This window comes from Archocentrus centrarchus, chromosome 11, assembly GCF_007364275.1.
Source record: "Archocentrus centrarchus isolate MPI-CPG fArcCen1 chromosome 11, fArcCen1, whole genome shotgun sequence".
Classification (NCBI taxonomy): Eukaryota; Metazoa; Chordata; class Actinopteri; order Cichliformes; family Cichlidae; genus Archocentrus; species Archocentrus centrarchus.
In genome coordinates, this window is record NC_044356.1 from 18,085,841 (window position 1) to 18,109,116 (window position 23,276).

Genomic DNA, 23,276 nt, shown 5'->3' on the forward strand with positions numbered 1-23,276 from the left:
GACACAGAATTACATCAATTTTTTTTTTTTCTTGTAAATTATTTCTTAGTATCAACATTTCATTTGTCCTATGCTGGTGCTGTGTGCTACAAAATAAGAGTTGTATACAAAGTACAATAAAGAAGCACTCAAAGGTAAGTGTTACCACTGCTGCTACTGCTGATACGTTATACAGTAAAAGAAATTAGGAGCCAGGTGATTAATCATTTCAATCACAACAGCAGGCGTCAGTGCAGAATAAGGAGATCGTTACTGCATGTACTTCACAGTGAAACATCACTACATAACTGCTGGCCACTATACACATTAAAGAGGTGCTGGCAGCACTTTATAAGATGGAAAATATACCGCATACACTTATTTGCTTTTCTGTATTTATATGTAGTGCAGTTTTTAGGCTTTCTGCAATCAGTGTGAGTACACTATGATTGTGGGAATCCTGTAACATTTAAAAAATATATTTTAAGGAGACTGAGATCTAATGATGAGAGTATCTTTAAAATATTTTTTCAACAGCTACACTTCCTTACATTAATGTTGGTGTTGCTTTGGCACAGAAATGTAGGTGTGCTCCGGTTTGTGACACTTAGACCAGAGACATTCTTCACGACTAGTGCGGGGTTGTGTTATAGAGGCAAGAAAACTCAACTTACTGACTGGTTCATTACAGTCAACAGCTGCAGAAGTGCTGGAGAAACCTCTTATGAAGTCACAAATAGAGCAGCAAAGATTAGACTAAACATTAATCTAGGCGCCTGTTAGAAAATCCCTTTCATATATCTGAGTGATGAGATCAGGTGGATGGAAAAAATAAATTTGTGTGCGTGTGGTGATGATAAAGTTAGCCTGCGATCTCTGTGGGTTCTGTCACCAGTTTGACTCCATTCCAAACAGTCTTGAACTGCTCCGGGACTGGGAACTCCTTCTGTAAAAGAAAACAGTATAAGCACAGCTGCACACGCGGAAAGAATAAGCTCAGTGTCTTTATCTTGGCCACTCACGTAATCGTCCTCTCCTTCAGGTATCATAATGTTCATCTCAGAGCTCTTGGCACTCACAATGTCACAGCCGAGGGAGTCCTTACTCAGGTAGACCTGGCAGCCCTCGGTCTTGTTGATAGAAATGGTGGGAACTGTTCCTAAAACCTGAGGAAAGACATGCCACAATCACTGACAGGCTTAAGAAAATGGAAGAAGACCCATGAGAGACTCTCAGTAGATTTACTGAGTACTGACATTACAAATCCTGTGTCTGTGCTCACCTGTAACTGGATGGCTTTGCAGTTGATGATCTCCACGATCCCAACAACATTCTCAAAAACCACACCCAGTTTCTTACAGTTGTCTAGACAGAGTGAAAACCAACCAGATGAGAATTAGAATCCAAAATTATGAAATTCCTGCTAGAACTAATGATTTCACTTGTGTTTTCAGGCAGCTTACCTATAATGATGGAATTAATCTTGCCCTTAATCTGGAGGGTGGAGTTGTTACAACTGAAGACGTACACCACCTGTTTGAGCTCCGTCTCATCGATAACCAGGTCATGTTTCTGCTCAAAGTTTTCCTGCAGTGATATGCATTCAAATGCAGATTAGTAGCTGGCCTACCTGGACACCTGGATTAGGTTTGATCATAGGATAGAAATAAATGTTTCTAGGCTATAAACTAGAGCAGGGTAGATACAGTATGAATTAAATAATCTGTGAAATTCTCCTAAGCGCATCTCATTTCAACTATGATCGTAGGTTTATTTAACTACAAATGGTCTTCAAAAAAGGATTTAAACATTGCACGTACCACCCTCCATTTCTTCCCCTCCAGCTCCAGCAGAGGGAGTCTTTTCTGGACAGCTGCTGTAGGTGAACTTACAGACCCAGGGTTCTTGCCTTTTGTTGATGTTGGTTGTTGAGAGCGCAGACTGGGATTCTTATGGGTCTTCTGGTCATCCGAGACATGCTTCAGACCTACGGATGGAAAGTATGAGGATAAGAGAGTTTTAAAATACCTCAGGCCAGCTTAAATTAAATCAAGGTGGAAAATGTGCTCTTCCATGTTGCTTGTAGACCCACCTTTAGTGATGTCCATGCCCTGGTTGAGCTGGGCGAATAGCGCAGAGTGCTGGGCTGCTGTGCTGTCTGCCTGAGGCTTGGAGTTGTCATCGGTGAAGACTGGAGGAGGGCCGGGGGGAGGAGGAGGAGGAGGAGGCGGTGGACAGGGTGCACTGGGGGCTGGCAGGGAGTCAAAGAGAGAAGCAGGAGCAATGGGGCCCTGGGAGATGTTGGAAGAGGAAAAAATGTAATTGGCAGTGTAAATGCAAAAAGGTCTGTGTAAGCACCATTTTGTAGAGTTTATAAATTTATAACTGATTTATGTCATATATTAGTTTCCTTTTGTGTTTCATATTTGTATAAGTAAGTTAAAAGGAAATGTATTTCATTTGTAACATTTGGATTTGAGAACATCTGTTAAGAAGATGTATTTTATGTGATTGAACTACAGAGGGCGCAATTCTGTTGTTAAGGCCCATGAAGAATAAAATGTTCTTGTATTTGAAGATGTAGAAGAATAAAGATGGCCGATGGAGCAACACGGTAGTTTTACCGTGCTGCGGCTGAATGTTGTCACACGCGTAAAACCGCCTCTGTATTGGTCATTCAAAGGAAGAGGTTAAATGGAAATTACAGAAGATTGAAAGACACTATAGATTAGCCTCTACAGTCTGCATTTAAATATGTTTGTGGAAGTCTTAATTTGATTCTGTCTCTGACTCTGAGGTCTGTACTGAGGCCTGCATGCTTATTTCATTTAATTTGTACTCGATTTTTCTAAGTATGGACCGTTCTGCACTATCTCGCAGATCCTGGTCTTCTGGCACTTGATATAAATAATCTAAAAAAATACAAACTAGGCTCAGTCTAATCACATGTTGGTTGTAATAATTAGAAGAAGTATCGCACACACATTAAACATGCAAATTTGACTGATCTATTAATTTAAGAGATTTCTTTTCTGAAGCAATTAATTTGCATACTATTTGTATACTATTCTTGACTAATACTATTTCTAGGATTCTTAAGAGTAGAATGGGAGGCAGAGTCTTCAGCTTTCAGGCCCCTCTTCTGTGGAACCAGCTTCCAGTTTGGATTTTGGAGACTGTCACCCTCTCTATTTTTAAGATTAGGCTTAAAACTTTCCTTTTTGATCAAGCTTATAGTTACGGCTGAATCAGGTGACTCTGAACCATCCCTTACTTACAGTGTCCTTGCATTTACACTACAATGGGCCTAAGTTGCTGGGGGGGTTCCCATGTATTTCTTTTTCACTCACCTCTTTTCTCTGTTTATACCCCACTCTGCATTTAATCATTAGTTATTATTAATCTCTGGCTCTCTTCCACAGCATGTCTTTTGTCGTCTCTCTCTCCCCTCAACCCCAACCAGTCGCAGCAGATGACTGCCCCTCCCTGAGCCTGGTTCTGCTGGAGGTTTCTTCCTGTTAAAAGGGAGTTTTTCCTTCCCACTGTCACCAAGTGCTTGCTCACATGGGGTTATCTGAGTATTGGGGTTTTCTCTGTATTATTGTAGGGTGTTTACCTTACAATATAAAGTGCCTTGAGGTAAGCGATGTTGTGATTTGATGCTGTATAAATAAAACTGAATGGAAATGAAATAAAGCCAGCTTTTATTATACAGTGAAACACTGCATTTTTGGTTTGGGAACTTTCCTGTTGCTTTTTTTTTTTTTTAATGAATAATTGTTATTGTGCAAAAAAAAAAATGGGCACTGATGTGAGCTTTTCATACGAGTAAGGACCAATGACAGCTCTCATAACAAATAGTTCCAATAGGGGGAGTATTGCCCAAGAAATATCATGGAGCTTTGATGGTATTGATGTATTTTTACTCAAGCCATGTGTGATATGATAGACCAGCTGGACTTTGAACACATGCAGAAACACTTAGACCTGTGTTTTTGTAACATTAAGGTTGTGAAGAACAACTTCCTCCTCTCCTGTCATTAAAAAGACGGCTACTTTCAGCTGCTCCCTTATTCACAAAAGGTTGCCAAAGCTGGTAGCTACACGTTTGACTTGACAGATTTTTTTTTTTTTAATGGCAGATGCCCTTCCTGACACAACCCCAGAGGGATCTGTATCTCCTCCCAGGATCAAACCAGGGATCTTTTGCTTGTTAGGTGAATGTGAAGACATCACTTGTATAATAGACAGCATCATATTGAAATAGTCAAAATTTTTATGACTGCACCATTTTGTCACATGCAGCTCTGGGATACACTGTCCAGGGTGTATCCGGCCTCTCACCCTGTGACAGCTGAGATAGGCTCCAGTTCCCCCCTTTTTGACCCTGAACTGGATAAATGGAAGAAAAAGGATGCACGTTGTGTCAAAATGGAAATAATCAAAATGTTTTGTGCATCACTTTCCCAAAACTTCACTCTACTGTACAGTATTTGCTTTACTTTGCAGTTTAAAATATGAGATTAATCAGGTCCTGTAAGTAGCCCTGATGTGTCAGTAATATGTACCAGCTAAACTGATGAGAAGTGTGCAGTAAAACTACAGTGAACACACACACACACACACACACACACACACACACACACACACACACACACACACACACACACACACACACACACACACACACACACACACACACACACACACACAGAGCTTTCTGAAGATCTTCGACAGCTGACAGAGATGGACTCACACACCTAACACTGGGTTGAACTCCCTAAATGTGCCTCTGAGTGCTCAGACTTGACCTTTGACATGAGGAACATGTGTTGTGCATATCACTGCTGAACAATGTCGACCTGTTACACTAAACAGCTCAGTGCATACCTCTGGATTAGAACTAGCACGTGTTTGTGTTTGTGTGTGTTCATGAATGGCTGTAAAACTGTCTGCTACTTGCTTATGTTTATGTCTGTGTATTTCTGCATTTGTTGGTGTACAAAAACATTTAGCTGAAAAAAATACTTTGTTACCCATTTCTTGTGATTTTAAGAAGTATTTGATGTATTTTGCCCTTTTTTTTTGGCTGACTTCTTGCATTACTGTAATCAGTTTCACTTTAAATCTTCTTATAAGAGCAACAATTAGAATTTCTGCTGTTTTCAACTATAGCCACATCTATTAAATAGTTGACATCCTTTGTTCTCTGTTTCCAAAATTATGAACTTTTTGCTTTTCCTTTATATTCCATGGCAGTAATAAGTAGTTTGGAGGATGGATTCACCTTGGGATTTATGAAGCAGAGATGGCTATTTTTATTGATTTCAAAAATTTTATACAAGAAAGAATTAGCTGAAACTACGATAACAATTGTTAGTTCAACAAGTTAACAAGTTTTAACTACAAGCACCTGAGGGACAACTGTAACAAATATCCCATGTTTTTCATTTTAATTTTAGGTTCCTTGTTTTTTATCCTGTGCCTCATCTGAGGCATAGTAATTATTGTGAGTGTTTGCATGGGTCCATATGTCAGCCTGTGAATAAGCTTGTCGCTAAACCTCTGTCTAAGAAGCAGATGATGCGTTGCATTGCTGAAGAGGGACCTGCCCTGCAGTTTAGGTTACAGCACAGGCTGTGCGTGTACACAGGATCTTTGTCGGGGGAACTTCTGTAAAGAAAACCTCCATTCAAGTCAACCCTGAAGACCACCTGTTGGTATAACACAGTCTGGTCCTTGTAAGTGCACACACTCTCGGTGTCCTTCACACATGCAGCAGGTCTGTTGTCTGACAGCAGGGCCGACAGCTGACACACAGCCGCTGCAGGCTCTCAGGTTTCTGCATGCAGACAGGACACATGTGAGCACAGTTGTTGAGCATTAGTTTTAGCTGTGCATATGTTTTTATCGTTTCATATCACATTAAAGGCAGAAGTGAACTTTTTGGGGGTTATTTGATTTCCTGCTGAGAGCAGAAGCCTGTTAGTGTAAGTGCCTCTTAGACTGCAAACAGGAGGAAGCAGCTGCCCAGACTGTGCAAAGAAGTTCGCATCCACTCAGGGTAATTTTGCTGACCAAAGAAGCCCCTGCTCCAAAATTGACACCTTCAAATCTGCAGCTGCCCACATGGACAAGCCAAATGCCTTCTGGAGAAAAGTCTGGAGACAAAGATTGAGCTGGTTGGCCACAGTGACAAGAGGTATGTTTGGAGGACTAAAGGTGAGGCTTTCAAACCTAAGAACACTTTATCAGCTGTCAAGCATGGTGGTGGTAGCATCACGCTCTGGGACTGTATTGCTGTTAGTGGTACTGATACATTGCACAAAGAAGGGGAAGGACTGTCTCAAAATTCTTCAACCTCACCTCAAATCAACAGTTAGATGGTTAAAACTTGGACACAATTGTATGTTCCAACAGGACAGTGATCCTAAACACACATCAAAACAGGATTTGGAGTGGATAAAGCAGGCTAACATCAAGCTTCTGGAATGGCCTTTCCAAAGCATTGACCTCAACCCTACTGAGAATTTGTGCTTTAAAGCAGAGTCTCTGCCAGGAAACCAACCAATTTAAATGAACTCTGACAATTCTGCCACAAAGACTGGTCAAATATTCAGCCAGAATTATGTCAGAAGCTCGTTGATGACTATCAAAAGAATCTGGTCGAGGTGCAACTTGTTAAGGGACATTTAAAAAATATATTACTGGGAGTGTATGTATATATATCAGCCTGTATGTATACTTTTGACCCTGTTTGGATTAGAGAAAATCCAAAATAAATTCAAACTTGTGCACCTAGTTCTTGCTTTTTTTTAAAAAAAAATCATTAAAGATGTATGCTGTACAATCATTTCACCCTGGAAAAAGAAAAGTTCAAAGAAATCATTAAAAGGCCAAAATTACCACAATATTCATGCTCATGATGGCTGTATGTGAACTTCTGATCTCTAACTGGACCTCAAAAGATCAGAAATGAACATGGTTTATTTTATTTATTTAACTTGTACAGAGTGTTTAAAATTAAACTATGAATGACACTAACCAGGCTAGATATTTCACTTTGTTAACATTTTTTATGCTAAACTAAGATACTCTGATGAGCTCCTGGCAGCAACTTTGTAGTTTGCATACAAATATGACAGCACTACTGATCCTCACTTTCAGCTCTGAGCAAGAGCGAACAGGCATGTTTCCCCTGTGAGTAACAATTCAATTAATAAGGAAAGTGAAGCATGACTTTTTATTTATTTTTTTAAAGTACGTTTCTTTCTGTAACCAAGACAAAATTAAAAACCCTCCTAACCGACAGGAGAAAGATGTCAAGAGTGCTTTGAAGGATTTGGTTTCAGGCCATTGTAATCTCTGAGATCTACTGAAGGTTAGTCCTTGGGCAGACATCCATAAAGAGATGTGTGTGTGTGTGTGTGTGTGTGTGTGTGTGTGTGTGTGTGTGTGTGTGTGTGTGTGTGTGTGTGTGTGTGTGTGTGTGTGTGTGTGTGTGTGTGTGTGTGTGTGAGTGATGGAGAGTTTTGCAAGCTCTACAGAGAACTGCGGCGAGCAGCCACTGAGGAGAAGCTCATTCATTCATTCATGCTCCCTGCAGCGGTTTATGTAACTGACTGCCCCATAACTAAAAATGGTAGAAGTTATTTTGAGCAGATATAAAACTATCAAGCCGTGCGAACAGAAACCCAAATGAAAACACAACTGACAGTATAAAGTAGTTGTAAAGGGAATGATTCAGGGTGAGAAATGAGAAGATGGAGATTATAACACAAAACAGCACAATATTGTACTAACATAGAGAAAAATCTTTTGCCCATGCTTTGCTTGTGTACTCACACTCTTGCTCCACACCAGACCTGTCGTGTGGTGCTGTTTGATGAATCCCTGCATCTCAGTCCAGATTGACAGGTAGGAGCGCACCCAGTCCACATGACGTCTGTCTCTGGGAGAGACAAATGTATGATGGTCAAAAAAAAAAAAAAAGTGAGGAAGCAGGGGCATGTGCATGAGGACGGACTGGAGTAAGCAATTGGAGCAAAGGAGGAATGCCGTCAAGAAAATTAGTAATAGTGCAGCACTTTGCAAGTAAAGTGGTTACAGAATTTGGTTTGGCACGTTGGGAAGTACACTTATTTGCGTTCATGTGGAACATTGTTAGTCTGCCTGGTATACGCGAGCCACACACCTCAGCATTCATACCATGTCCTGCTGCTCAACTACCAGACCCCAAATTCTGCATTATTCACTGCAATTAAGCTTTCCAGCAAATCTCTAGATCTCCTGAAGTGCACAACCATTTTTATAAGTTTCATCATCTATGTTTGGATTCTTGCTTATTTCTAGATTTTATTTTGCCTCCTCTCTGCTCTCTACTCAATTTTTTTTGACACAGTGACAGATCTCCTGTGTGTGATCATGGTTCTTATAATAAAAACTTTGATTTGGGATTTTATTCCTTTTTTTACCCTGTCACCTAATAATTTGGTCATGATGCATGAATTATCACTTATAGAATAAATAAACAAGCTTCAACCAAAATTTCAACCCAAATTACAAGTTATTAAAGTCTGAATATCAAATACTGATACTCCAGTGTCCTTTGCTTTTTTGTCCATCTTAATCACGTTATTCCCCTCCTCTGCATCCTGCATCTTTGTTCTGTCATCTATTAAGAAAAAAGAAGGCACACAAAAATAATTATTGGATCTTAAAGACCATATTTACGTTTCCTTGTAGTCCTTAAGCACTCTGTTGGTGTAGAAGGTGGCGGCATCGTTCATCTCCTTTACATATGGACCAGGCTTTTGACTCTGAGATGGGGAGAGAGAAAAACACTATTCTCCCTGCGACAGAGGTATAAACACTTCTCTGACAGACAATTTGTTTTCAACGTTAGAGTGAAAAGCAGATATGTTCACAGGAACATCTTAAGTTCAGCATGTTTGATAAGTGGTGAAAAGTGGCTTTCTGACAGTAACCTACACAGACAAGAACCAGGTTGAAAGAGTTTAACTGAAGCACTGGAGAGGCTGAGCTTTGATCTTAATCTAAATGATCTTCATCTCAAAACTCAGAGGAAATTTTTGTCCTGATGGAAAACAGAAAAACAGCATGTTGTAGGGAGGAAAAACAAGGATTTACTTTTACTTCTGCAAGAAAGGTTGTTGATGCACTTTGACTGAAAAGTTGGATTAAGTGTGGCATAACTTCACATTTGTTGTGCTCTGGTGGGTTTGAATTAACATCAGAATAATTTGGCAATTTAACATTTGCTCATGAAGGTCAGATATTTGGTTATCTACAAACCCAATTTTGAAAAAGTTGGGATGCGTGTAAAATGTGAATTAAAGCAGAATGCAATGATTTTTTTAATCCCTTAAACTCACAGTTTATTTACAACAGGACATAGAAAACATATCCAAATGTACAATTTTAAGAAAAATATGAGCTTATTTTATTGTTTGATGGTAATTTGATGGCAGCAACATGTCTCAAAAAAGTTGGGACGGAGCCATGTTTACCACTGTGTAGCATCCCCTCTTCTTTTAACAACCGTCTGTAAATGTTTGGGGCCTGAGGAGAGCAGCTGCTGGACTTTTGGGAGAGGAATTTTGAGGCAGTAAAACTTTGTGAAAGGAGCCCAATATGAGTTAGTGAGTCAGTCAAGCTCACTTCTCACTGATGACAGTGATACTGAGGTGAGTTGTTGAGGAAATCCTGAACTTTTTTGTCCGTAAGTGTTGTTGTTTTGAATGAAAATATACATGTACAAATGTTAAATGGTCATATATAGTTTGAAAAAGCTATTGGTGATTTGTGATCTATGAATTTAAAATAATTTATTTGGCATACTGTGTATGCGGCCAATCTCTAGCCACACACATAAAATGTGATTAGGTGGAACAGCGACGTCCATCTCAGCCACTGTATTGAAGACGGTGGGGTAACATGGCGGCTTCCACAAACCGGCACCCGCTCCTATGTATTTTTAAAGGATTAAGTCTAATTTCTTGGAAGGCGTGTTTACACACTAATCAATGTACGTATATAGATTTTCAGCCTTTTTGCTTGCACACAAGAGATTTCTAGGCGTGTGTCAGCCATCTATAATCTAGTCATGAGATCCCTTCCCAGGTGCCTCAACCCCCACTCACACCTTACTTCTGGTGACTTCAACAGTTTGCATGATAGTGGGGGAGCAAGATCTCACCCAAAAATCCCTGATGGTAATGACCCACGCATTTTCACATCTTGACACATGTGATGATGCACATGATCAATAGTGGGTTAAATAGCTGGGACCACCTTTTGGTTTTAAAACTGAAGAAGCCTCTTGGATGAAAGGTGAAACATCTACAAAAACTTAAAGAAGTCAAGTTGCTTTTTTTTTTCTCCAAGCTCTTGCGATATTCAGTCTTTGCCATATTATGTTAAGGAACATTGTTCTGACATTATTCCATAATTTGTAGACGCAGTTTTTTTCTGTAGATTGGTGAACCTCTGCTTCACTTCTGAGAAGCTCTCCTCTATAAGAATATTTTTTATACCCAATCATCTTACTGAGCTGTTGCTAGTTAACCTACTGTAGTAAGTTGCAAAATGTTCCTCAAGCTGTTTCTTTTTAGTAACACATACTTTTCCAGTTTTTTGAATCCTCCCCATCCAAACCTTTTTGAGCTGCCATCAAATACAAAATAAACTAATATTTTTCTTTAAATTGTACATTTCCTGTTCAAACATTTGATATGTTTCCTATGTTGTATTGTGAATAAAATATATGTTTATTAGATATGTAAATCATTGCATTCTGTTTTTATTTACATTTTAAACAGCGTCCCAACTTGTACAGTATGAGGTCAAAGGTTTGGACACACTCACCCATTCATATGAATGGGTTTGACTGGTACTGTATATGCACATTTATGTGTGCACATTTATCTGTGCTTCCTGATAAATTTTCTAATGCAGAGAGTTATCCTCCGTTTTACTCCTCCTTACCACGGCCACCCAGCCCAGAGCGGGGATGCTCTCGCTGACTGCTGAAAGATGGTTGAAGAGGCTGCTGCCGCGGTTTCTTTCTCTGAAGTTCTGAATCTCCTGAATGTGATCTGAAATTGGTTTCAAGAGGTCCTGGAGCTCTGTCTGCAAGAACAGAAGGGATAAATTCAATTGATTATAGTCTAAGCCCTGTACACATCAAATTATTGTTATTTATTTAAGTAACACTGGTGGCTAGAAAATCTTACTGTATACCTTTGCTTGTACAAATTAACATGCATTTTTCAGACACTGTTGATTTTACCATCTGAGCTATATTTCCATTACTACTTCAGCGTCATCCAGTAATTCCTAAACTGGGCTGCAGGAGAACGTCTGATTTTATTAGCCTGAGCCTTTTTTCCACTGGCACATCCAGATCTCAGTTACGGTATAGCTCGTCTCATAGTTCTCAGCTCCCCTCCCCGTTTCTCTGTTCCTGCAAACATTCCTCAGTTCATGGGGAGATCCCTCTGGCCTTGTAAGGCATCCAGTTTCTCCACTGTTTACAGTTTATCAATTACACATTCACCCGCACTCACACAAGTGCAGGAACACAGTGTTTCACTGGCGAATAGCTGCTTACATGTTCTGATCTGCTGTGAAATGAGTGTAATGTAAAACATATGGTGCTAACGAGCTGTGACAAGAAGAAGTTGATGAACAAACAGAAGGAGCCGGCAGTGATCAGTTAAGCTACAGTGGTGCTCCTGATATACCTGATGCATCACTGGCCGTGTAAAGCGGAGTTCATATTTTTTTTGTATTTTTGGTGTTGCACACAGACGTGGGCATGAGGTGATCCTTGAAATGAAAATATATCCATGTGCGTCAGCTTTAATAATTTTATATTTGTGAGCAGGGGAGCAATAAAAACAGGACTAAACTTTGTTTCCCAACAAATTCTTCCCTTGATCAGACGCACATGATCTTCATAAGCCAAGACAGATACCCCTTTCTCTGCTCCTCCAGCTGTTTTTATTCCGGCTGAGTCCACCTAATGCCTGCCTTTGAAGCAATACATCACCTCTTTACTGCCGCAAATAGGGAATGCTTAAGAGTGAGAATGTTGTTATGAATTTAGCATAACAAGTAAAATTTGAGGGGTGAAGTTTGCCTCCCTAAGGCATAACTTTTTCCATTACCTTTCCCTGTTGTAATTCTTTCCATTATGAATCTGTTATCTCTATTTTCAGTATTTAACAGTGAGCAATTACTCATTTAATGCAAATTTATGAGTACAGGAAGATAAATTTAGAGGTAAAATATCTGATTTTACCCCCCTGAGTTCTGATCTCTTGCTTGGTATGCGTAGGATATGTAAGTATAAGAGGAAGAAAATGCAAAAGTATGCAGGAGCTCAGGAGGTTAAAAGTAAAATAATGCAATGCTTTTTAAAGCACATATTTGCCAGAAAAGCATTTTTAGGAGTGTTAAAACTGTTATATGCTATCATTATCACTATTATTGTCCAGGGTGTACTGCTGACAGCTGAGATGGGTTCCAGCCCCCTGCAAACCTGAATTGGATAAGTGATTAGATTAGATTAAACTTTATTAATCCCTTTGGGAGGGTGCCATCAGGGAAGAAATTGGATGGACGGATGAAATAATATTTATTATTATTTTAAATGAGTTTCAAAGTGGAGCTTCAAAGTGAAGCTGTGTAGTTTAATCTGCAATGAAGCTTATTATATCATCTGAATTTAATTTCGCTGTCTTTAAAGCATCAAGCATGTGTCAGCTAAATATCGTGGACTTCTTGGCTCCACTTCACTGAAATGGAAAAGAAATCAAATAATTAAAGAAATGCAATGAATAAACTCAGGTACTGTGACTGTGTTGAGATGTCCGGCTCTCAGTGTGCTGCAAAACAACGTCAGCATACTGACTCCCGCTGAAAGTATGACTTTTAAGTGAGTCAGATCCTGGGTCAGATAGTGGACTTTCCCTCACTCAGTCATGCAGCGAAGTTAGGAGGAAGACATAATGTGAGAAAGAATGACTAGCAAGTTTTAAAGGGGGCACACACCCTTCATCCTGGTGCTATGCTGAGCAGCTGTGAGAAGGCTCACATGATGGCGAGATGATCTGATGGCCTCGTGGATAATACGGACAGAAAATCAAATGCAGAAAGAAAAAGTAAATTGTGGCGTGACTAAAGCAGCTTATTGAGTCATTTCCAGTTCTGCTTTTCCCGCTGAGCTATCAGTACACTGAAAAAAGAGTCACTGTCAAGCTCAGCTGAGTGTATTGAATCATTATTGTCATCGATCAGATTTTGCAGTTCGACAAAAAAGATTAAAAACATCAGCTCACACTATTTGTTGGACTGAGCTCAGTGTGTTACAACAACACAGCACTTGACTTCCTATACAGGCGCTGCATCAAAGGAAGAGAGTTGTGTGTGAACTGCCAAGACCAGCAACACACAGTCATACGCAGGGAGTTAAGAGGCCAACCTGAGGTCACATGAGAGAGCGAGAGACACCTACTTTCTCGAGCACTTTCTCTCTTTGTCTGACACTCTGTTTCTCTCTCTCTCTCTCTCTCTCACACACACACACACACACACACACACACACACACACACACACACACACACAAACTGACAACAGGCTCAAATATAGAACATGCCCATAAAAAGTCAGAGCGCACAACAGAACTGCACTGCAGAGAAAGGCCAGACGTTTGGGAGCAATGTGTGTGTGTGGATAGAGAAGGGGCACTGCCCAGAGTTACACACACTTTTCTCCATCTTTACTAAGGGCTACAGTGTGCATGAGTGCATGTGTGTGTGTGTGTGTGTGTGTGTGTGTGTGTGTGTGTGTGTGTGTGTGTGTGTGTGTGTGTGTGTGTGTGTGTGTGTGTGTGTGTGTGCACTGAAAGGTTTTTAGGTCATGTTGACTATGCCAAGGAAACTGAAGTACCAACTTTTTCATGCTAAGAGAGAAAGTTTTAATCTAGTTTTCAGAAATTCAAATATAAAGTGGCATCTTTGACAGGTTGCTGTGACTGGAAATGCCCAGAGAGTTAAACCAAGGAGGGCCCTTCATATCGGACAATGTCCGTGGTTCAACTCATTTTAAAGGCTATAAACAGCAGAGTATTTTTTTTAAATCATTTTCATACTACATGATTTGAATGTGCATTAACTTTGCTTTACTGTTTTCATGCAGGCTTGGAGTCTTAAAACTCTTTACACTTTACATTCTCAGCCTTTCTTGCTGAAACTTGAATGCGGGCCACTAAAAAAACCTGACAATACTTAAAAATGAAGGGTGTGTGGGTATATCTACCTTGGGTTTAATGATTTTTTTTTTTTTATTGCTCTGTATTTTAACCAGGTTACACCTCGAGACTTGGAAATTTTTGTTTTCAAGTGGCTCGTGTTCCACGTTCAAAAAGACAAATGAACCATTTCTCCATTTTCCTTGTTTTGTTTTAGGTTTAGTTGTGATGCTGAATTTCACCTCTCTCCACTCTGTCAGCCCGCCCCTCTCCTGGGTTAGTCCCTCTGTCTCTCACTCTCTCTGTAAAACCCACACTCTTTCCTTGTTTGCATTTCTGACTATCTCTGAATACTTGTTTCACAGCCTCTCAACCAATAACCTGACAGATCGGGAATAATCACTTCCTGGTGGGCTCTGTGGACTCTGTAACACACACATATAACACAAGCAGAAGGCCAATGGGATGATATCATTCTCTCACACACAGACACAGCCTTCTCTCCCACCCCTCTGTTCTCTATACGTGAACATGTTGGGAATGTGTTGTACTAGCATTTTCTTGGTCAAAGAGCAGAGTAATCCCTCTGTGAGCACACCAGCCTGCTGGGAAACACATGGGGTGGCAGGATGCAGACCAGGACAGAGGACTGAGATGAGACGCAACTCTGTTAGGCTGCTGCTGTAATTTGATGCAATTAGTTTCTTAAAGTCATGAGAACTGCACCACGCTTCAGTTTACTGCAGGTTTTGTGTGGCTGAAACACAAACAGCCAATCCCAGTGTTAGTATCAAGCCACATGGTAACATTGTTTGCATCACATTCAGATAGGCTCTTAAAACAATGAAGGGATACAGTAAAAAAATAATTATGGCAGGGGGTGGGGGAGTGGGGGTGGGGAGGGGAGGGGAGGCTGGTGTTACCTTAACAATACAAAGGCCAGTAAACCTGATTTAGGTTATTGAGAGAACATCATTGAATTACTGTCACTATCAGTTTAGATATCATGAATCCCTGTTTTTGCAATGTTGAGTGTTACACCTTGTGATATTATTGAGTTTTGGTTTGTTTTGATTTTGTTATTCTAGTTTCCCTGGGGTTTTCCTGTCGTTGCCGCCCTCTGTCTGTATTTGTGCCTTCATCTTCCTGGTTTATTTTACTCATTGCTTTTCCATGTGTGTCTCCTGTGCTTTTATCTTCCTGCGATTATGACTTGTTTTCTCCTGTCTGCCTTCTCTTTTTCTGATTGTCTGCCCCACCCTCTTTGTTTTCAACTGTTTCCTGGTCCCAACTGTCCAGTGCATATACACTCACTGGCCACTTTATTACATACACCTGGCTGCTACTGGGTTGGACCACATTTTGCCTTCATACCTGCCTCAATTCTTCATGACACAGATTCAACAAGGCTCTGGAAACATTCAGCAACAAACACAGTTGCTGCAGATTTGTTGGGTACACATCCATGATGTGTAGCTCTACCACATTCCAAAGATGTTCTATTGCATTGAGATCTGATGACTGTGGAGGCCATTGGAGTACAGTGAACTCATGAACTTATGTTCAGGAAACCAGTTTGCGAAGATTTTGTGACATGGGGTGTTATCCTCCTAAAAGCGGCCATCAGAATGATGGCCGCTTTTAGCCATCAGATGGGTACGCTGTGGTCATATAGGAATGGACATGGTCAGCAAACCAATGCTCAGTTGGTACTAAGGGGCCCAAACTGTGCCAAGAAAATATCCACAACACCATTACCCCACCACAGCACACTGAACTTACTGAAGTTTTGCTGACACATTATCAGTGGGTTTCCCTGTTAACGTTCTCCTGTCATACCTGCGCTGGTTCCTGGTGTGTGGCAGCCATCTTGAGGAAAACTCTCTGAGTCTGTAAGGCGTTCATCACCATCTCTGCCTGTCAGTCACAAAGTGCAAAGGTTAGAACTGATCTGATGTTACACACAAGACATTACTATACTGTTTTTAATTAATACAAACAATGCTGAGGGCTTGTCTTCACAGATTGTTCACCATGTTCCTTTGGCTGCAGAAATCTAGGCAATGACTATGTCTAACTGATATGCACTCATAAAACACACACACACACACACACACACACACACACACACACACACACACACACACACACACACACACACACACACACACACACACACACACACACTCAGTTTGGGTTATTCCCAGCCAGCCGTATCCTCTGTGTGTGTGTATGAGAGGTCCATTTGCAGGCCAAGGGAACCACCAGGGAGACTTTTTCCATAAAAGGAACTTTACAAACTTGAAGAAACCACCTCCGGCTTTTGCTCACACATGCACGCACGCACGCGCGCACTCACACACACACACACACACACACACACACACACACACACACACACACACACACACACACACACACACACACACACACACACTCCACCTTGTTCAGTGATGGGACACAGAGATGGAAACCATGTTTCAAGGTACAGAGGAAATACAAGCATTTCTGAGTACCTTTACACCTCTGTTTTGGAGCGTTTTTGTTGTTCTGGATTCATTCCAAGGACGTAACACAGCTATTATTGCCAACTGGCATACCATAAAACACTTACAGTCCTAAAGGGAGTAGGGGTCATTACCAAATAGGAAAAGGTCCTCCACTAAGAGTTTGATAAATGAATGTGAGGTCAAAGTTCAATCATACTCCCATCCTCGGCTTTGTTAAGGACAGGAAACACACACGGGCATGCTGCCTGCCTTCTTTGGGACCATGGACCTCCCATACAGCTTTGCCTATCTAAGTGGAATCTAGAGTGGGACAATCCTGTGTTTATAAATGTGTGTCCAATGAGATAAAGGTTGGCAGAGAATGAAAATCTGTGGTGGCTCCACTCTATCCAGAAGTGCTCCCTTTACAGAGAGCTCTCCTTCCTTTGCACAAACTAGTTTTATAAATCAGGCATAGAATTAGATGTTCATTTAGGAATAGTTTAACTTTTTGTTAGAGAGTGTTAAAGACACATCTATATAGCAAATATGTAGCTGAAACTCTTATTTTTATGAATTAAATAAACCAAATTCAGCATCTTAATTAGCAAGCTTTAAATATCTCAGCATGTGGCTTGTCTTGCCTTTGGATAGCCTGCACGCTAGGCAAGTGAGAAACTAAATAGGTCCCAAAATATCAAACTAACCCTTTAAATTTCACAGTATTTTGGTGGTAAAATATTTCACAACAAAGATCTCTCAAAGCCATTTTAATGAGAAAAACCAGAGTAAGCAGCACATTTAAAAAGCATGGTCGACACTCAGAGGCTGAATATGTGCCGAGTGGTGCTTCTTGTACAGCGTGAGCTGAATTTAGTGTGAGACTTAGGGAATGACTCTTTACAGTGTGATTGCTTTGGCAAATTGCTGCAACAGCAGCTGCAGCAACACCTGTCTGCAGCAGCTGATGCACGGACAGTGCCTACAAGTGACTCATTATTCAGAGGGAAACATTTGTGAAACTTCTGATTTTAGGGGGTGAAGACTTACATGTTTCTCCACTTCGCTCCCTATAGCTCGGCTGTTGTTCAGGTAGTCTGACACTGGGCCGCTCATCAGCATGTCAAAGGCCTCCACGCACTGAGACAGACCTGGAAAATTCAGTGAAATCCCTGCTCATTTGCTTGTCTTGATTAAATGCACCCAGTGCCTGTTTGAGAACAGACTTACCTCCATCTATGCCATTGACACAGTCCCCGTTAGCCATGCTGCTGGACGGCTGCACTGACATCTGCTCCAGGCGAGTCACCGCTCGCTCCAGCCGCTGCATTAATCCTTCCATGGCGACAAACCTAGAAACAAAAGCAGCAATGGCTTCTAAATCATGGCGTTGTTGGTGTCATGTCTGAACCATGACGACAGCTGAAATCATTGCAATTCATGTCCAAACATTATTTTTGTTTAATTTGGTTTTTCACTATTCAGCCTTCCCACTGTGCTGCTCCTGATTTCCATCAACATTAAAAGCAATGAGTGCAGCATGTCTTATATAAATAATGTCAGTGTTTGAAGTGTCTGGCCCTCTTCTACAGTCACAACCTGGGCCATAAGCATTTTAAAGTGTCACCTAATTGGGATAGAGAAGGTCAGAAACCAGTGCCAGACTGAGAGAAAAGTCAAACAATGAAGTGCAGATGAAGCAAAGAAAGGAACTTTGGAATGAACTTGAATCAAATATAGTTTATTTATGGTTGTTTGTTTATCTTTCTATTGTTTTTGTATTTTCCTATATTGCAAATTGAGGTAAGATTTGTGCCTTAAAACTTTGTCTTATATTGCAGTGTTTTGTTTGTTTGCTTGTTTATTTTTTAAAGTGTGCAAATGAATAAATTAAAGGTATTTTCTAAAGCCTGATTTATACTCCTGCATCTTCTTCTTCTTCTCCTTTTTAGCGGTCGCCACAGTGGATCATCTGGCTCCATCTCATCCTATCTCTAGCATTCTCTGTCACACCAACCATGTTGTCTTTCATACATCCATTAATTTCCTCTGTGGTCTTTCTCTTTTCCTCCTGCCTAGCAGCTCTATCTTCAACATTTTTTTGTCCAATATATCCACTATCCCTCCTCTGTACATGTCCAAACCATCTCAGACTCTCACCTCCACAATGCTGCTTTTCCTTTTCTCTCACTGCCTCCTTAACATGCCTTCTCCCTTTCCTTTTACATTGTTTTCAGCCAACAGTAGCACAGTTTCCACTGGCACTCTGTTGGCCAACAATGACGGAGGCGGTCGTTGTTAACCCAAGCCCCGATTGATCTGGTACGGAAGTTCATTCTCTACATGTTTAATTTGGCAAAGATTTTAGGCTGGATGCCATTTCTGATGCAACTCACCCCATTTATCTGGCAATAGGAGTACACTGTCTTGTGGCCATGCATCTCATATTGTGAAAAAGTAATTTTTTTTCCATAATTTAATTGAAAAAGGTAAACTCTCATATATCATATATTATTACATGTAAAGTAACAATTTCAAGCCCTTTTTTTTTTTTAATTTTCATGGTTATGGCTTATAGGTCCTGAAAATCTGAAATCCTGTATCTCAATCAAAAATTTAATTATAATAATGTCCAACTTCTGAAATGTATGCTCAGTTAAATATTTAGCACTTGGTTGGACTTCCCTTACCACCATTTACTGCATCAGTGCATGGAGGCGCACAGTGTGCGGCACTGTTGAGGAGCTACTGAAGCCCAGGTTTCTTTGATAGCAGCCTTCAGTTCATCTGTGTGTTTGGCCCAGGTGTTTCTCAACTTCCTCCTGACTACACCCAATAGAATCTCTTTGGGGTTCAGGTCATGTGAACTAGATGGCCAATGAAACAGCAGATGAATTTTAACAGATAAAGCACAGAGTCAAACTTTTGTGGCATAATCCAATAAACCCAAAGCAAGAATTGATTGCTGCACATATTTTCTTTTGAAATGTGTGTCTGGTTGTTGGACAGAGGTAAACAAACAGTAACTGAACACCACTGAAATACATTCGAGAATACCCTACAGACCACTTTGTCTCACTGACCAGTCATATGTCTCACCGTGAAGCAATGCTGGCCTGTTTCCAACATATATTAGTCAACAGAGGAGGAATTCAATCCAGCGACCTGCTGCATGTTTACGAAAACCACTGCTAGGTAACACACAGTTCCTAATCTGACACCTGCTGTTTACCTGTGTGTCCAACACGCAATACAGTGGTGTGAGTTATAGACGGCTTTGTTTGCTTTGCAAAATGATAAACAGAAGCACCAGGAGGCTCTCCAATAATACTGCAGCTATGTTGGTAGAATAGCATTCACTGTCTGTAATCTTTGTAAATTATGTCTAGTAATTATGTCCTCTGAGCAGCAAACATGTCCTGATGGGCGTCATCGAATCTCTCTGGAGAAATCTCCCAGCAGTGCCAAATTCCTGTTTCAGGACTCAGAGGTTATTTCTGTTCTGTGGGTCACAGCAGCTCTTAGGCAAGACCAGAAACCTGGAGAGCTGGATGTAGGTTGACAACAAGTGTGCAACCTCTGAACCAGGACATTTTTGAGTTTGAGCAATGAGTACAAATATTCTTATCAGTTTATATTTTGGTACCAGCTTCTAATAAACCTTTTCTACGGGGGTTCAAGGCTAGTTGTTCCACGTAGGATTACGAGACACCACTATATAGCAAACATTAACCAAAACATGTATATACAAAGCCAAAACAATAAATATACCTAACATCTACAAACATCAGATAGTGTGTAGACCTGCGACGCTTTATCCAGTGAGGTCCACAGATTTCCAGAGGTTTGCGCTCCATACCCAAAGGCTCTGCAAAATGTGCTACACATCATAAAACAGGGGTTTGCCTCAACAAAACAAGTGTATTGTTTCCATTACTCCCTCGCACATTATCGCTGGTCATCAGTCTTTTTTAGAACATAGAATATATTTTACAATAAATGGTAGCTTAACAGTGGCATGCTGAGGTACTCATTTTTAAAAAGTTGTAGATGTGATTTTATTAGAGCTGAAACATTTAATGTTGATCATGACAAAAGTAAAAATTTGAAGGCTCCAGCAAATCTGATCTTTAAGCTTTGAACAAACTTAAAGATATAAGATTATAAAATCATAAAGCCCAGTTTTCAAAACCGGAAAACAATTAATAATTTAAAAAATATTCCAATTTAATTCAATAGAGTGCAAAGAACCAACTACTATATTAACTCAAATCCAAAACACTTAATCAGTCTTGCTTGCCAACAACCTCAAACTTTGTCTATAAAGCCTGAGGCAAAGACAGTCAGCTTCTGTTCTGATTTTATTGTCGGTTGTCCAAATTCTCCATGGAAATGCAAAGACATGGCCAATGATGCTCTTTTGCCTTTTCATATGGACTTACTGGAATGCATTCAGTTTAACACAAAGACCTAATTGGAAGAAGCCCGGAATTAAGCCTGCTGGATCAGAGATACATTTATGTGGCATGAAAATGTGCCAGTGCTGTATTATACATGTTTTTAATTGTCTGTAATTATACATGTTTTTAATGTGTATGTAATGTGTCTGTAATTTCCAGCAAATAGCCTTTACCCTGGTTTCCTCAAGATTAGACACAAAGATAGGTAACTTTATTAATCCCGAAGAGGAAATTATGTTGTTACCACGCTGTACAAATGACATGTTAAAAATACAAACAAAACATAAAATACAAATGCCAACAGGTGCATGAAAACAACAGGCGAGATAAAACAGCAAAAACAAAATGAATGGATTATATACTGACTGATGGTTTGAATCTAAACTGATACACTCAAATCAGTACATGAAGTGCCTATAGTGCTTAAAGAAGTACTGCTACAATCAGTTCAAATGTGCAAAATGTGGAGGGTTAAGTTTATGAGCAGTTAAGTGAAAGCAGGTGTCAGGTTGGCTGCAGGATCTGCAACATAAACACCCCAGAGCAAAACCAGCAGCACATGCAGTGGAAAGATTTCAGGGACTTCACCCTGACCCTGCATGTGTCTCCTGAACCCTCTGGCCTGGTATTGGATCTTTGTGGCTATATTGGGACTCAGTCTGGCTTCTGCTGTTATGGACCTACTGTAAGATATTCCACTTTGGGCCTGTGTCCTCTACTCTGAGACACTGTGGGGGTTAAATATAAGGCAAACTGCAGGTCAGAAAATTATTTCTTTATCTCCTACAGCTGCTCATCCAACCACTGGTGAACGTTTTTTGTAATTATGATTATTATTAATACAATAATGATCTATATTATCTGCACGAGGTTGGTAATCCTATGTAATCCATGTAATATGGACCAGTGACTGAAATCAGGCGAGCGGGCCTTACCAGCAGCTGCTGTGTTTATATATCTGTGAGAAGAAGCTGATCAGTTTTAAATATGAAATCATACTAATCTTATCCAGACTGGTTTAAAGGTTTAGTTGCTTTCTTTTCTTTTTTTCTTCTTTTTTTTTTTTAGCATGCTGTTATTTCTGAGGTACAGCATATGTGAGTCTGTAACGCTATTACACTGTTTAAACTCAGTCTGGTGCAGAATGAACCCCTCTCTGTGTAAACATGGGAAGACACCATCACTCCATAATGAAACGTGACATGGCACCGGCTGACAGGACTTTCCCCGTCCTCCAATCTGATGCTTCATATTCCTCGCCACAATAATGGTACTCCCCAAAACGATCGAGACAAAGGAGGCTACAAATAGTGCTCTCATATGGACATTAATGCGTAGGGAGGCGCACCCCCACGGCATGGCTCCATCCCTCCGCCGCACACCTAAACCGACGGAACTTGACACTGGTTAAAAAAAAAAAAAATCACCAGTACTCATAAAAACATCTTACCTCCCTGTTCTGGTCCGCAGTAAATTTCTGTCCTGGTCTTTAGGGGTGTGATTATGCCGGGACGGATTCGTGGCGGTGTGCTGTTGTCTTGCGGTCCCCTCCTGCTCCCCTGCCCCGTCACTCAGCTGCGCGGAGCACCGGCGCTCTTTCGGGATGTCCTAATTAAGCAACACGTTGAACCTGAGAGGCGCACAGCTGCAGAGAACGGGACCGTGACTCAGTGCCTCTCTGCTCTGGGACCGATAGACGTTTACCTCGCAGACAACATGGCAGCCTCAAAGCTCTGCTAAAAATAGCCAAGTGATTGATGCTGCGGTGATGCTTGCTTGGGGCTCTTTTTAGGGAATTGCCCTTTACTAGCAGGGCAGTCTTCATCAACATCATCATCATCATCATCATAATGCAACCACCTTAAAAATGAGTCTGCGATATTTCTATCAACAGCTGAAGGTTTTATGTTCCTAAGGCTGACAGCTCTTAATAAATTAACACACATCACAACAATAACTTCACAATCAGTCAAGTTGAAAGGTGCCCTTTACTTTTATACTTCTAACTGAAATACTCCCTTAGTTCCCAAAGGTAAACAGACACCAAGGCTTATTTTTTAACCCCACTGAGG

The 23,276-nt window shown here is 40.6% G+C and overlaps 1 protein-coding gene across 2 annotated transcripts; it reads right to left on the reverse strand.

Moving 5' to 3' along the window:
* Positions 1-31: 31 nt before the first annotated feature.
* cap2 (cyclase associated actin cytoskeleton regulatory protein 2) lies at positions 32-22,896 on the reverse strand. Of its 2 annotated transcripts, none has more exons than XM_030740927.1 (13): positions 22,655-22,896; positions 17,975-18,096; positions 17,795-17,895; positions 16,095-16,172; positions 10,987-11,130; positions 8,713-8,798; positions 7,825-7,930; positions 2,072-2,270; positions 1,850-1,966; positions 1,443-1,478; positions 1,262-1,344; positions 1,002-1,145; positions 32-925 (listed from the first exon to the last, which is right to left on the reverse strand). In XM_030740927.1, the coding sequence occupies exons 2-13, from the start codon at positions 18,084-18,086 to the stop codon at positions 842-844; spliced, it is 1,290 nt and encodes a 429-aa protein (XP_030596787.1). In that variant the 5' UTR covers positions 18,087-18,096; positions 22,655-22,896; the 3' UTR covers positions 32-841. The 2 variants fall into 2 exon arrangements, with proteins under 2 accessions (XP_030596787.1, XP_030596786.1); XM_030740926.1 differs by having other exon boundaries at positions 1,443-1,566; positions 1,800-1,966.
* Between the last annotated feature and the right edge of the window lie 380 nt (positions 22,897-23,276).